Source organism: Phocoena phocoena, chromosome 16 (genome assembly GCF_963924675.1).
Source record: "Phocoena phocoena chromosome 16, mPhoPho1.1, whole genome shotgun sequence".
NCBI lineage: Eukaryota > Metazoa > Chordata > Mammalia > Artiodactyla > Phocoenidae > Phocoena > Phocoena phocoena.
The window spans coordinates 16,123,256-16,139,615 of NC_089234.1; the positions used below are offsets into that span (position 1 = coordinate 16,123,256).

At 45.5% G+C, this 16,360-nt stretch overlaps 1 protein-coding gene across 1 annotated transcript; it reads right to left on the reverse strand.

The window, feature by feature from the left end:
• Positions 1–1,818: 1,818 nt before the first annotated feature.
• On the reverse strand, positions 1,819–3,228 carry ADRB1 (adrenoceptor beta 1). The gene has a single exon (XM_065894134.1). The coding sequence runs from the start codon at positions 3,226–3,228 to the stop codon at positions 1,819–1,821; it is 1,410 nt and encodes a 469-aa protein (XP_065750206.1).
• Between the last annotated feature and the right edge of the window lie 13,132 nt (positions 3,229–16,360).

Here is a 16,360-nt window from a genome sequence, read left to right on the forward strand (position 1 = left end):
TGCTTTCTAAACAGCCCCTGGAGAAATCTGCACACACTGTGATTTTGATTTTCTGTTGGAAAACAAAAACAAGCCGTGGATGCCACTTACCGAATTCCAAGTAGGCAATGCCGGTTCCACGACTTAGTCTTCTTTCCTGCATTTCTGTGCAAAGTTGCAGCTGAGGTACCTGACTCAATCATTTTTTCTTAGAAGATGCACAATCCCAAATATTACTTCTTAAGGCAAGTACGGCAGATGGGATCTTGAAAACACCTACAAGGAGTCTAGGATACTCTGGATCTGGCTGTGAAAATTTAGGGCAAGCATGCAGCTCTCAGTAGGTGCACGCCTTATTTGGTCTAGAGGCATTTTGCTATACTATTGAGTCATGAAAAGCTATTAAAAGAGCTCTATGGGAAATCCAGCCTAAATTTTGAACAAAACAAACTGTCTTTTCCATTATCACTGAGCCCTTACAGACACACAGTACATCATCTTTTTTGTGCTTTATTGGTATTTATTGCACATGGATCAATTCCTCACATAGTAGTTGCACCAGAGTATAAATACTTGGTAAAACACAGAGAGGAAATAGTATTTACACACAAGTGCTAAATTTTACCAGCAGATTCACGTGGGCCCTTGGACATAAAAAAATAATAAAAAAAATCCTTAAGATAATTATATTTATAATATGGATACAGTTACAGTACCATGATAAAAGAGTATAAAAAGGTATTTTTCCAATAAATCATTAGCTCAGTAACATAATAGACGACAGAAGCAGAGTTTGAGTTTTATTTTAGTTCTTAAGATCTGCCCCTACCTCACCCCACCCCCGTTAAAAAATATTTAATTTCTTTTTGTGCAAGTAACATCTTCAGCGGACTTTACAGTTCCTAATACTGTGCAAAAATGCCACTTTGAATCACGCCTTTTTATTTTGTTCTGTTTTTCGTTTTTACCCACATGTGCAGTAATCTGAACTGTTTCCTCTTCTTCTTTTCTTTTTCTGTCCTGTCTTCAATGGACAGAGTCACACGTCACAGAGGCTCAGCGCCTGGTCCTTCCAACTAATATTGATACATAAATAAGCTGTTTAATATAAACAAGTCTTTCTATCTTGCTGTGCAATGTGCACAGTGTGAGGTAGGAACCCCTCGGCCTGACCACCGAGGCTCTCGGGGACAGCCGGCTTGCCCTACAAGAGGAAAGCAAGGTGAGGCTTGTTCCAAGAATAGCTTAAAATTTCCTGAAACGCGATTTTTGCATCCATCCTTTCCCTCTGCTTTAAGAACAGGAGAAATCATTACTCAGCAATTCAAATGAAATTTCAACGGAAGGCAAAGGAAACACGTCCTCATCAACTGTCATCCTCTCCTCTTTCTCCGGTTGACCGCTCCTGTTCCCGAGAACGGGATAGAAGCCAAGTCAAGAGACTTATCTCCTAACGCTTCTCCCTTCCCTTCCCGGTCATCGCAGAGAGTGTTAAAAAACCACCTGGGAGAAAAAGAAAAATCTAAAGACGTATCACACGCACCCACAAAAGGCCGGACCACAAAGAGAAAAAAAGAACCCAACAAAAATCAGCAAGCCGCTCTCCCATCCCTCCCCAAACCTTCTTTTCTGTGCAACACTGTCTGTGGCTTTTCTGTTTGCCTTGGATGATGCAGACGAGGTTTGCGGGCTTCGAATTCACCTGCTTTCGGTCTTGAGTAAACACAGATCTCCTCTTCCCCCAGGAAGCCATTCAGGGACGCCCGGGTTCTCTTCCTCCCGGGGCGCAGAGCCCGCGCCCGGGCTGGGGAGGCGGGGAGGCGGGGAGGGCGCCCGGCCCTACACCTTGGATTCCGAGGCACAGCCCGGGCGGCTCGGCTCGTCCGGGCTCGAGTCGCTGTCGGCCGCCGCCCCACCGTTGTAGTCGGCCCAGGGCTCCAGCAGGCGCGCGGGCGGCGAGGCCCCGACGTCGTCGTCGTCGTCGTCGTCTGAGGCGGCCCCGGGCGACGGCGGCGGCCCGGCCACCGCCAGGCAGCCCGAGGCGCGCGGCGGGTCCCCGGCGGCCGCGTGGCTCCCGCGGGCGGCCCGGCGCGCGCAGCAGAGCAGGCGCTGGAAGGCCTTGCGGAAGTCGGGGCTGCGGCAGTAGATGATGGGGTTGAAGGCCGAGTTGGCGTAGCCCAGCCAGTTGAAGAAGACGAAGAGGCTGTCGGGCACCAGGTCGCGGTGGAAGGCCTTCACCACGTTGGCCAGGAAGAAGGGCAGCCAGCAGAGCGTGAACACGCCCATGATGATGCCCAGCGTCTTGAGCGCCTTCTGCTCGCGAAGGGCCACGAGGCGCGAGGGGCGCCGCTTGCTGGCGCGCCCGTTGGCCACCGGGGAGGCGGCGGCGGCCGGGAGCGGGGGCGCGGGCGAGGACGCGGGCGAGGGCGAGGGCGGCTGCGTGGGGCCGCTGAGGAAGCGGCGCTCGCAGCTGTCGATCTTCTTCACCTGCTTCTGGGCCTCGCGGAACACCCGCAAGTACACGAAGGCCATGATGCACAGGGGCACGTAGAAGGAGACGACGGACGAGGCTATGGCGTAGGCCCGGTTGGTGACGAAATCGCAGCACTTGGGGTCGTTGTAGCAGCGGCGCGCCTCGTCGCCCTCAGCCCGCCACCAGTGCATGAGGATGGGCAGGAAGGACACCAGGGCCGAGATGGCCCACACGGTGCACACGAGGGCCCGCGCCCGCGCGCGGGTCAGCAGGCTCTGGTAGCGGAAGGGCGATGTGATGGCGAGATAGCGGTCCAGGGCGATGACACACAGGGTCTCGATGCTGGCCGTCACGCACAGCACGTCCACCGAGGTCCAGAGCTCGCAGAAGAAGGAGCCGTACTCCCAGCGGCCCCACACCACGATGGTGGCCCCGAACGGCACCACCAGCAGCCCCATGACCAGGTCAGCGCTGGCCAGGGACATGATGAAGAGGTTGGTGAGCGTCTGCAGCCGCGGCGTCTTGGCGATGGACACGATCACGAGCACGTTGCCCGCCACGATGAGCAGCACGATGAGCGCCATCAGCAGGCCCATGCCGGCCGTCCACTGCTGCGACAGCGGCGCGGATCCCTCGCTGGCGGGGGTCAGCAGCGAGGCGGGCGGCGACGCGGGCACTAGCAGCCGCGCCGCCGTGGCCGCGCCGTCGGGGAGCGGCGCGGCGGTTGACAGGTTGCAGGGCTCGGAGGCGCCCAGGGCGAGCGCCCCCGCGCCCATGCCGAGCTGCGGAGGCCGGGGGAGGGGGTGTGGCGGAGTTGGGCCGCGGTTGGGGAACCCCCCCAGAGGCCCGGGCGGCGGGGCGCACGGAGGGAGGTCGCGGCCAGGTCAGGACAGCCGAGGCGCTGCGCCGGAGGCATGGGCGCCGGGCGCCTTCCCAGCCGGAGCCGTGCGCTGTCGCCGCCGCCGCCGCCGCCGCTGCTGCTGGAGCCGCTGTCGCTGCTGGAACAGCTGCCGGGACCTCAGCATGTTTCTGAGCGCGCGGAGCCCGCAGCCCCGGCACCCAGCACCCAACCCACCCCAGTCCCACTCCCCCGAGCCAACCCCCGGGGCCTCGCGTCAGGCTCCTGCAGCCAATCCGGGCGAAGGCACGCCCCTGTCTGGTTCCCCCCAGCAACTCCCCGCAGCCCCCCCCCTCCTACCGGCGGTTCCGCGGCTCCGAGGAGTGAGGCAGAGGGCCAAGCGAGCGTCTCCTCGGCGCCCGCGGGTTCCTGCGCGCGCGCGCGCGCCTTCCTGAGTCCGCTGGTTCCAGCGCCCAGTTCCCCTTGGCTCCCTACGGCGCCCGGCTCCCACCCTGCCCCCTCCCGCGGACCCCAGTCTCTCCTCTCCTGCGCCCCGTTTGCCTCCGGCGTTTGGCTCCTTCCTGCGCTCGGGCTCAACTCGCCACCCGTCTACCTCCGGTGCCCAGGATTCCTGCGGAGCAGAGCGAGCGCTTCCTTTAGCGGGGAGGGGACCTCGGTGTTCTCGAAGCACCAGAGCGCCTTGGACGGTCTGTTCACTGGGGTTGGAGGAGTCTGGCTGCAAGATTGTTTCTCGTGTTGGGCAGCCTAGGAGAGTGCGTGTAAAAGCCTTCCTCCGTCAAGAGGGGACCCAGCCAGCCTGCGTCCTGCCAGCTCAGGGGATCGGAGGCGGGTGTTAGCGGTTAGAGGAAACTTTCCAGCAAGCGCCTTGCTCGAGCAAACCGCGCATCTGTCAGCAACGCTCTCTGGGAGCTATTCTTGCACGAAGCTTCTGTTGTTCCAGGACAGCAGATGCAGAAAGGAAGGGAAGGTTTGTGCATCTGACAGCTAATGCTGAGGACCAGTTGGAAAAACACACACTCCCCAGTCCCAGCTGATGGATGTGTGAGTATGATGCAACAGTGTGTGTCGATACTATGAAGAGAGAGGCTTAAGGAAACACAAATGTTAACGTGGAGTGACACCGCCACGAAGACAGAGCACGTTTAATTACATTTCAGACTTTTCACATTCAGTTATAACACCAGGATTTTGTGTTTTATATTACTCACGTGATTTTACAGTTTGAGCTGGGTCAGTGCAAACAGAAAGGTACATTAGTTTTGGATGACATAGTGAATTGAGATTTCAGATTTCTTGGTCTGCCCAAGTTGTTTTCTCCTTTGCCCAAGTTCCCAGATTCTCAAAACTCTAGGATTAGTTTTAGAGGGATGAGAGAAGAAAATATGTAAATACTCCAGAAGATTAAAATCTGATAGCATTTAAAGTTATATCAGAGACCCCTGAGTTGGCAGCTGAATGGGTTTAAAATTAGTGAGTCAGCCCTGCAGTCGGCGTGCTTATATGTGGGGACCCACCTACAGGACGGGCAGCAGAAGCTGTTCAGGCCCCCTGTCTGATTCCACCACAGTAAGGTCCTCAGCTCAGCCTTGAAAATAAAAAGACTTTAATCGAATCTTTGAGAACAAGGACGGGTAAACAGCTTCTAATTACCCATGTAAGGGTGCATGAAAGTGTTATATAATGCTCACACATCTTTCTAGCATTGGAATAAAAAGCATAGCATCTGCGGGGGCTTGCCTGGTGGTGCGGTGGTTGAGAGTCCGCCTGCCGATGCAGGGGGCACGGGTTCGTGCCTCGGTCCGGGAAGATCTCACGTGCCGCGGAGCGGCTGGGCCCGTGAGCCATGGCCGCTGAGCCTGCGTGTCCGGAGCCTGTGCTGCGCAACGGGAGAGGCCACAACAGTGAGAGGCCCGCGTACCGCAAAAAAAAAAAAAAAAAAATAGCATAGCATCTGAAAGGAACAAACTCATATTCTTACCCTGTAGAGAAAGACCGACTTCCACAGCTACCCAAGTCAAGAGCTAAAAGCAATGTTTATTCAGTTTATAAAGCCCAGCAGTTTAAACAACTTTCTCTATATCCAAACATATAAATTTGCTTTAGGCCCGAACTTGATAATCAGTGCTACAAGGTGGGTGGGTGTGGATGTGGGTGATTTATTTGTTTATTCACCCCTGCCCTAGGACTTTTCAGCCTAGTTCTGCCCTAGTTCTGCCAACTTGGGAAGCTTGAGAAGGGGGAGCAAGGAAAGGAGAGGGCTAGAAAGAGGGGGGGGTTGGAGGCCTGCGCCCTGAGTTCAGTGTAGGCTCCCAGAGAGCCCTAGGTACCCAAGTCACTGCAAACCTGTCTCCGCTTCCGACTTTTTTCTGTTCCCACCCTCAAGGGACAGTCTCAAAATAGCCAAGGGGTTGGAAAGAGCTGGATTTGACGCTGCAGGATTCTGAGTGCTGGGCTGTGCAGTGAGGTGTAGGGAATGTGGGAAGGAGGCTTTCTGTTGGGCGCCATCTTTCTGTCAAGTGGTGTTACCGGGAATATTGTGTGCCAAGCTTAAGGGCCCCTGAAGGGCAAAGGGATTGCATTTCTGTGAGCGATAAGGCCTGAACTTGGTTGTACAGATTCAGTGCAGAAGCCTGGATGCCAATAGCATTACCATATGTGCAAATATGTATGTATTTGTATACATTTTGTATACATCCATGTATTGGTATACGTATGTATATGTACAAACACACCAAAAATACCAGGGCGCGAGATTTGAATTGTTGAAAAACTCTCCTGAAACTTTCTTCCCTTGCTCATTCAAAGATAAATCAAGTTTCCCTGAATTTCTGGGTAATAAATACATTAAATCACAAATATCCAAAACCAGAAGGTTATTCTGATAGGAGTTCCAACGTAGGGCTGCAGGCATAAAGGGATTCCTGGAATTCTTGGGGCCGTCCTTCAGTTGTACTGATGGAAAAGTTTGGAGTATTCAACTAGAGTTCACTTTCTTTTAAAATAAAATGTTCTCGGATTTTCTTTAATCCTTACACTTCATGACACTTTTTTAACAAAACATTTTTGAGCTAACATTTTTTTGTTCTGAGTTAAGGATACAAGATTAAGAAGAAAACATATCCACTTACACAGGTATGAGATGTTGCAAGTTCAAAATTAGTAACTCCTCCATTTCCCCGTTCCCCACCCCCAACTGTTAAAATGAATCAGTTCTTGGGAACCCACTGACTTGACAGTCCTTTAGAAAGGAACAGAAAGCTCCAACAATACACGCTAATCAGCACATTGAAAACGAGTGGGCTTCCTCCTCAGTATTTCCTGATCCCACCTCTACCTTTCCCGTCCCACTACCTTTATCCCACACCTGAACATGCTATGGGTTCTTTTTGAGCTCCTGGCCTCTAGTCCTTCCTGATCCATTTAATCTGGCATACCATAGCCAAATTCATATTTCTAAAATGCTGCATTGACCGAAATGCTTTTCTGTTCAGAAACCTCAACTCCTCAACATGGCCTTCAAAGCCCTCCACAGTCCAGTTCCAGCACTATCCCGTACTAGAACTCTCCATGTCACCCTGACTTGCAGTTGTGTACGTTAGTTTTTGGATCTATACCCTTTTTCCTTTTTTTTTTTTTTTTTTTTTTTTTTGCTGTACGTGGGCCTCTCACTGTTGTGGCCTCTCCCGTTGCGGAGCACAGGCTCTGGACACGCAGGCTCAGTGGCCATGGCTCAGGGGCCCAGCCGCTCCGCGGCATGTGGGATCTTCCCGGACCGGGGCACGAACCCGTGTCCCCTGCATCGGCAGGCGGACTCCCAACCACTGTGCCACCAGGGAAGCCCCCTTTTTCCTTTTTTTGCATCTGTACTCTTTCTCATTGTGATCCTTCCACCAAGAATTCCCTCCTCCATCTCTGTCTCATTGAGTTCAAATTCAAGATCTGGTTGATATATTTTTTACTTTACGGTCATCCCTACCCACTCTTTCTGGAAATGATCTCTCCTTCCCCTACCTAGAGTAGTTACTTTGCTCATTGCATTTCATGTGTCAAGGAACAATATGTTGCCTTTCGACGTCTCTTATATTGTGATACGATTTTTATAATTTTTAATTTTTCTCTTTTCTTCTCATATGGATTATAAGGCCATCGAGAGCCAGGACCATCCTATACATTTTTATATTTCCCATGTTTACTAAAATTACCTAACATTAATTAACATTAAGCTTTGATTCATAAATATTTAATATATTAAAATATTCTCATATTTACTAGTATGAGAAATAATCGAGTGTCTTTGGAGTTATGGTCTTTCCTCATGCTTCAAGTTTAGAGTAATCATTCATGTCCCCATAGCCTAGTCAATACTTTCATATAAGCATTTCAAAATATAAGCTTTACAAATACAAGGTAGGCTCATGAGATAGATAAATTTATATCATACCTACTCAGTAATAAATAACGTGGGGCAGACTTAGGTAAGAGTTTTTCCAAAGGTACAATGAAAGTCTACATTATAAAAAATACTACCTAATCTTCATAAATATTCAGGGTGAATTACCTTTTTCCTTCCTTTATGATACTATATATCCAGGCATTTCTGCCCTGGGAGAATATGGCTGATGACTTGAATCTGGCTTCAAATTCTAGATCAAATTAAAAGTCTGTACGGCAGTGACTAATGGGCGTCCAACCCACCCATAGTTGTAAGCCATGAACTTGATGAAGACCTTTCCATTCTTCAGTTGACTTTGTTGGCAAATGAGATTAAAATAATAGTGAGTAGCCTAACTGGACAGCTGCTGGAAGTTTGGCCAGAGGAAGTCCGGGGGGAATTTCTAAGTAAAGCGCCAAGAAAAGTGTCAAATCAGTAAGTTAGCATAATTTGCCTTGAGGCTGATAATAGGTGGCAGAATTCATTGATCAGAGCTCTAGTGGCTGTTTCTGAGGAAAGATATACAACTTTTCACATAAAGTAATGTAACTGCTAAAACAGTCACTCAGCGCTAAACTAAGCAAAGAACAGTTTGCACCTGTGGCTGGCTTAAGGTCATATACTGGTTTTGAAGACACAGTTTACACAGGGACAAGCAATTGCATCCACTGTGATAAGAAGAAGCACAGAAGACAGTGGTGTAATCATAGCAAAGCATGGCCTATTTGGGCGATTCAGAAGCTCTCCTCTCTCCCATTTCCTCCCTCTTTGCCTTCTCCTCCTCTCCCTGGTATGTCTAAAGAGTACTTTGAACAATGCAAGAGCCAGTAATAATATTTTTCAAAATTTGGATGTATTGAAAAGTGTTCAGACCCGGTAGGCAGAAGATCCAGGTTTGTGTCCTGGTGTCACTTTTGAGTTTGACCTTCAGCAGTGGCTTCATCCTTAAAATGGACTCACCGTTCGCTCCCTCGCAGGGTTTAAACTCATATGGATTAAATGAGATGATGTATGTGACAGCTTCTTGAAATCTCATATAGCACCGTATGCTTGAAACGCATCAAATGCGGTCTCATCCAATCATTATGACATTTCAAACCATGAAATGTGTCAGGACTTGCTTGTACGAGAGGAGTCAGTTCACTTACATAAGCTTCACTTTATCAGGTGACTCTTTCTCACGCTGGATATTAGTACGACTCAGAGGCTGGATAGCAGTGAACAATTTTTAAATACCTTTACCTTTGGCCAATCACATTTTCAAAAAGATTTCCCCCCATCTTTGTGCCCTTCCTTAGTAGGTACCCTACTCTTTTTTTTTTAAGTGTTCATTTATGTGATTCTCTGACATAAGTTCCTTTAAAGTATTTCAGTGGTGAAATATTAGCAGCAGAGAAAGGATTTTTTTTCTCAATTATTTAGTGCCATAACTAGTAACTTTAAAAAAAATGGAAGGTAGTGCAACATAAAAGCCAACTTTCATAAGTTCTGTTCCTATTCAGGCGTATGATGAATCAAAACTGAGTGTTCATCAACTGAGATCTTACCTTCAAGCGCCGGCGGCAATGGGAGTATTACCAGCACACGTGAAAAGCACTCGGCTAAGAGTTGTCCTTCAATCTGCCCAAGTCTAGAGCTTGTAATGACAACAAGCTGCACTAATTATTGAAAACTCTAGGTTTTATTTTAACAGAGTCTCATTGTGCTCCCGATAAAACGATTATGTTGTAAAAAGCTGAGAAGTTTGTAGCAACAAGAATCCCCCAAGCCCTTATTTTTAAGTTTCTAACGGGTAGAAATGATACCTTTTAAACGTTTTAGCTCCCATTTATTTTGGTCATGTAGTTGGTACTTTGCAAATTCCTGTGGAATAGAGGAACCACTTAAAAGCTTATGTGCACTCTCTAAAATAAAAGAAGACATCGTGTTTTCCATTCACCTACGGAAGATGGGTCTGGCCCATCCAACTGAATGGAATTGCCAAAGGGAACCAGTGGAAGAAGCAAGTTGTCTTGCCTCTGGGTGGCACACCAAATCATTTACATTGCTTCTTTTCACTCACTACTCTGAGTAGACCAAACAGGTATCTTCTTTCATATGTTTTTCCACTTCTTTGATTTGGATCTATATTTTCGTAGGTAACTTACGCACTGTATAAATGCTCATCCAGACCCACTCAATAAATACAGGCATGGCGAGTCCTTTGCCTTGGAAGGGACACTAGTGGGACACTATTGCTGCTACTTTGGTTTTGATAACCACTGTGGTTAGGCTTCTTGCGTTGAAAATAAATATCAGACCTTTGACATGACATATATTTTCCACAATGTCTCAGCTTTGCAGCTCCTTGAATAAAACCCGTTAGAAATCTTTATCCTATGATAGCTTTCTGTTTCCAGAACATTATCACTTAATTAAATGTTAAGGGGGCAGTGACCTTCTTTGCAGACCTCTTCTAAATATAAGTGACTTTTCACACTGGTGGAGAAATGGTTGGGTTTTTTCCTTCCTGTTTTCGTATGGAGACACTGAAGCATAAGGAGAGAGACGTGCTTAAGGTTTCAAGGAAAGGGAAAGGGAGTTCTTCACTTTCCTGCCTATTGAGCTAATCTTTAATTACCAGAGCCTGCATCCTTAACAGATTTGGACCCACCTCGGAACTGCTTGTCAGCATAATTCAATTGCATGATATATTTTGGGGCCTGGAGCGAGTCATGGAGTCATTTTTTTAAATAAATAGCTCTGAATGAGTGAAGAGATTCTATCATGCAATGTTTATTTGTATTTTTCAATTGGTTTAAATATAATAGATCTAGAAGAATAATCATACTTATCCACACAAATAAGAGTCTCTTTGTTAGTACATTTCAATGTGAATTTCCAGAAGGGTCACATGAATACTAACTCTGAAGACAAAACAAAAAACCCCAAAAGCAAAGCAATTAAGTGATTTGGTTTTTTGTTTTGTTTTTAAATCTGTAACTAGAAAAAAATTTCACAAAAGACTCTTACTGAGAATCAAAGGCCCCAAAGCTGTGACAACCTTGGGGTTTTATATTTAAAAGTCAAAACGAAGCTGTTTGGGAGTTTGGAACAGAAAATTAAAAAGCAAGCTCTACTTGCTTGGTCATTTCCTCACCCTAATAACTTTTCCAAACCAGGTAGCTCTGTCATGGGCATGTTGAACTTTGAGGCTCTCTGAAAAGCCTGGAAAATGCACTGAAATGGTATTGACACGGTCCTGAAAATATTGTTTTTTCTTATTCTGAAAATATCTAAAGGGATGATTTTACTCCAGCTTGTCACCATTTCCATCCCACTCCTTACCTTTCCTTGCTTCTGCTGCCAGTTACTCTGCATTTTGACATCTCCCCCATTATTAATTAATAGAGATTATTTGCATTTTCATAGCTGTCTCTTGAGGATAATAATCTTGGTTTAAAAAATTCCCACGCGTACACATTCATGTGTATAGTTTTCATAAGTTCTTATCTGAGGGTTGACTTAGACTAAAAGTAATTTATTAAGCAAGTTAAAAACCCATACTTGGGCTTCCCTGGTGGCGAGGTGGTTGAGAGTCCGCCTGCCGATGCAGGGGACACGGGTTCGTGCCCCGGTCCGGGAAGATCCCACGTGCCGCGGAGCGGCTGGGCCCGTGAGCCATGGCCGCTGAGCCTGCGCGTCCGGAGCCTGTGCTCCGCAACGGGAGAGGCCACAGCAGTGAGAGGCCCGCGTACCGCAAAAAAAAGCAAAAAAAACCCCCCATACTTAGCCTCTCAAAAAATAATCAGTGTTTTATAGCATAACCAGTCTTGATGGGAGATTTTGAGAATATCCCTGGCTTATGCATTTTTGTTTTAGTTGCTTTTTAGTACATAATTTCAAATTATGCCATTTTAGTAAGATGACACTAATTTCAGTAATTAGTTTTGACATTTACCTCTCTCTGTATACCATCATGATTAAGGATGCAGATTCTGGAGTCACACTGCCTGGGTTACAATCCAGGTTTTGCCAGTTAGTAGCTGGATGACTCAACAAGTTATCTGAACATCTCAGGGCTCGGCTTCATCATCTGTTAAGTGGGAATAATAATCGCCGTACCTACCTCTGAGGCGTTTGGAGGATTCCATAAGACACACAAAGCATTTGGCATAGTGCCTGGCTCATCGTTAAGTACTTAATAAACATTTTCTTTTTTCCATTTTCCCCCCCAACTGCCACCACCACAAAAAGCTCATGGCAGAAAAATCCTCATTCTGCACAAAATCACGGGTGGCAGAGAAGGCAACCTCTAGTCAGTGGAAATTGAATAATTGCATTTTCTTTTCAAGTGAGAGGATGTAGTAAAGAATCTAATTTGGTAAGTACTCTTTTGCTTTCAAAGGCAAGTTTATTCCTTTGTGGTCATTTAATCTGATTATCATTCTGTTTGGGGAATTAGAATTTCTCCAACTAATTTTACATCACGGAAAGGTCATTGTAGAGAGTTCCACCCTATGGTATAAACCACATTCAAAATATATGAAACAACAACAATTACCAAACAAAGCCCCACTGGGCTCTTAATAGAGAGGCTTATTTCCCAAGCTATAATTGATCCAAGCTGCTACTTTTTACGGTGTATATTCATAAGATCTCGAGGAGACCAGAAGGTTCTCTTGTGACTTGTTTTGTGTCAACGGAGGACACTTCAGTTGTCCTGAGTACGAGGGGTCTGACCACCCCACCTCCTGAGAACAGAGAGTAAAGAAGCAGGCGACAAAAGAAGTTTTCCCAAGTCCACGCGGTGTAAACCCTAGGAGGGTCTTTCAGACTCTAACTTGGAACAATTTTATTTCCAAAACAGTTTCAATATCTTGTTCGGTCTCTGTTCTTTCATAACAGATTAGGAGAAACAAGTTGGAGGGAAGGCACGAGGATGGCGCAGGGAGGGGAGGGGCGCTTCTGAGAACTTCATATTGGAGAAGAAAACAGGGAAACCGGTGATGCCATTTACTGCAGAGACCAATAGTCTTCTGTGTTCTGCACTCCGCAGTCACCGATAGTCCTGGCTCACTAAGAAAGTTTTAGATTAGGTTCAACCATCCTCAGTTTAATGTGTGTTTTATAAACATTTTTATTGAAAAACGGCGGTATGAAAATTTGGGAACTTCTTATTTTCTAGAACGCATGGGTTATCTAGAAAGTGAATTGATGTGGGCTGTTTTTATCCTCCAGTGTTGCCAGATCAGTGAGGTGGGAATTAGTTTGCTACGAGTCCAAAATCAAGGTGTTGGCAGAGTTGGCTCCTTCTGAGGGCTATGAGCAAGGGATCTGTTCCAAGCCTCTCTCCTTGGCTTGGAGATGGCTGTCTGGCCCTCCATACCTGTCTGTCTCTGTGTCCAAATTTCTCCTTTTTATAAAGACACCATCATATTAGATTAGGATCCACCTTAATGACCTCATTTTATCTTGATTACTTCTATCACCTGTATCTCACACATGCTATATTAGTTAAGTCTTCTAGGACAGAGGGCAAGTATAATGTCTTCTCAAATCTCATGCTAAAGATGGCTCTGCAAATAAATAGTACCCAGACCCTGACGAGAGCAGTCAAGCTTGCTGCAGAGTCACAGGCTGTCACAAAGTCATGAATGCCACAGGCTGACGGTGATCAGATCAAATTCCCAAGTTTGCTGAGTAAGTAGCCTGGGTCTTAGAATGGAGGGGTGTGGGGAGAGGGCCGGGGAAGGGTAAGGCACATACCCTGTTAGGTATGTGCTTAAGGTAGGAAGGGGTAGATGCACTGCTCATTTATAGCTTTCATTACAAACCAAGAAACTCTACTGTTTTCTTGCAAATGGAGTAGAACAATTCCAGTTCACTTTAGTAATTCAAATTCAAGGATTAAAACCAGCCAATCCACTTGGTTGTTGTATAGACCACTTTCAGCAGGTTGTTTTGACATTGTGTATACACACTCAGAGTTTCTCTCCATAGCTGCAACATGCCTGTCACTTTTCCTGAGCTAGCATTAGTGTAACAGACAGCAAATAACTGGGTAGGAGAGATATAACAAACCTTTATAAGTGAAGAACAAAGCTGGCCTTTGAGGCAAGATAAGTCAGGTACTTGCTCATATGGAATCCATTGAGAAACAGGATTTTTATCGCCTTGAAGTAATGATTTTGATTGAGAGAATGATTCAGATCTTACAATATCGGCTAGCAGAGGTTTGACTAAGAAATAACTTCCTTAAGTATGTCGATTCAGGTTGATTATGGAATCTGAAGTTCACAAACAGCCTGATTTTTTGTGGCCCTAAGTTGTACATCTAATTGGCCTTTGTTGATACTGATGATCAGGCTAATAATAGCTTAACCTGTGCATGGCCACGAACCAAATCAACTTGACCTTAATGCCAAGAAAACAAAAACAAAAACCCCAGTGGATTAAGATCCAAGAACTCAATCTGATAACCTGTCTTGCCATTTGATATTAAGAATGGCTCCCAGCTGTCCCGAATGCCTCTGCTACCAGAGCCGAATGAGAACTGGGTGCCCAAGGCGGAAGTTCTGAGGATCTTTGTAACATAGTACTGCATTCTATGGGCAGTGATGCCAACTCCTCCTTACAGATGTATCTGTTACGTATGTGCTATGTAAACAGCGTGGATTTGGATGTACATGAAACTATATTTTTTTAAATGTCACATCTAAGTTTGTTTAATGGCGAGGTTAGTTCAGTAGAACAAGCTTATATAAGATAGTACTTAAAGAAAAGCTCAGTCCTGTGGGTCTGAGTATTATTTAGTCATGTGTTTGAGCAACTGTATTTTTACTTGATTTATGATGAGCAGATAGTTTTTCTGAACTCCCAAGCTGTGTTTCCATACTTCAGTTTGGTTTATTTTCCTCTCAATTTCCTTCAGAACACATTACAGAGACCTTTCTTTGGAAACTTCATAATGTTTCCATGAAAGTAAGCCGCATCCATCAGAAAGCACGAGACCAAATGATGAAAATTAAAGACTTGAAATAGAATCATAGGATATATGCATTCTTTCCAATGCAGTGTAATAGAAACGTAGATGTATGTCATATTCTCTTTCTTTTGTCCTTTTTCCTGTCTCTTTTTATTTTTCTTGAAAACATTATCTGTGACCATGTAAAACTTCTGCAAACACTTCTGACGGACAAAGAATCTTGAAAATTTTGTTAACTGAAGTACCATTATTGTCATAGTATTAATAGTAATATCCAGCTGTAAAAATCCACTTGCTATGGAATATAGAATAGTAAGTCTATATGAAAGATTTGGACCAGTCCTCAAGAAGTTTACCTTTGGAGAGTTTCTTTCTTTCTTTTCTTTCTTTTTTTAACTTCATTGAGGAATAATTGACAAATATAATTGTATATATTTAAAGTGTACAATGTGATGATTTGATAGAATGATCACCAAGGTCAAGATAGTTAATATATCCATCACCTCCAATAGTTAGCATAGCTAACTCTGTGTGTGTGGGGGGTGGTGGTAAGGATGCTAGATCTACTCTCAGCAACTTTCAAGTCTGCAGTACCGTATCATTAACTATAATCACCATGCTGTACATTAGATCCTCAGAACTTATTCTTCTCACAAGTGAAAATTTGTACCCTCTCACCTGTATCACCCCATTTCTGTCTCCCCCCCAGTCCCTGGCAACCACTGTTTTATTCTCTGTTTCTGTGAAAACAGTTTTGTTTCTTTATTTGTTTTGATTCCACACGTAAGTGACACCATACAGTATTTGTCTTTCTCTGTCTGGCTTATTTCACTTAGCATAATGGCCTCCAGATGTATTCATGTTGCTGCAAACGACAGGGTTTCCTTTTTTTAATGGCTGAATAATGTTCCATTGTACATATATATATACATAGAGAGAGAGAGAGAGAGAGAGAGAAAGAGAGAGAGAGAGAGAGAGAGAGAGAGAGAGAGACATATATGTCTATAATTTTCTTATTCATTCATTTGGACATTTAGGTTATTTCCATATCTTGCTAACGTGAATAATGCTGCAGAGAACATGGGTGTGCAGATATCTCTTTGAGATACAGATTTCAATTCCTTCAGATATGTACCCAGGAGTGGGATTGTTAGATCGTATGGTAGTTCAATTTTTAATTTTTTGAGGTACCACCATACTGTTTTCCATAGTGGCTGCACCATTTTACGTTCCCATCAACAGTGCACAAGGCTTCCCTTGTCTCCACATCCTCGCGGACCCTTATTATCTCTTGTCTTTTTTATAATAGCCATCTAACCGTTGTGAGGTGATAGCTCACTGTGGGTTTGATTTGCATTTCCCTGATTAGTGATGGATGTCACATTCTCTCTCAAAACCAATGACTAAACACCAGATACTTTGTTAAGGGTATCATTTATAATATCTCATTTACTTCTTGTAATAGTCTTGTCAGGTATTACTTTTCCCTCTAAAGGAGTAAATTGAGGCTTGGAGAAGTTGAGTGACTTGCACAAAGTTTCACAACTACTTAATAGCAGAGCAGGACTTCCAACCCAGGTCTGTGCGACTCCAAAGGCAGCCCTCTTTACATCTCTGAAATAAGCCACATTTTATTTTTCTCCTATTTTG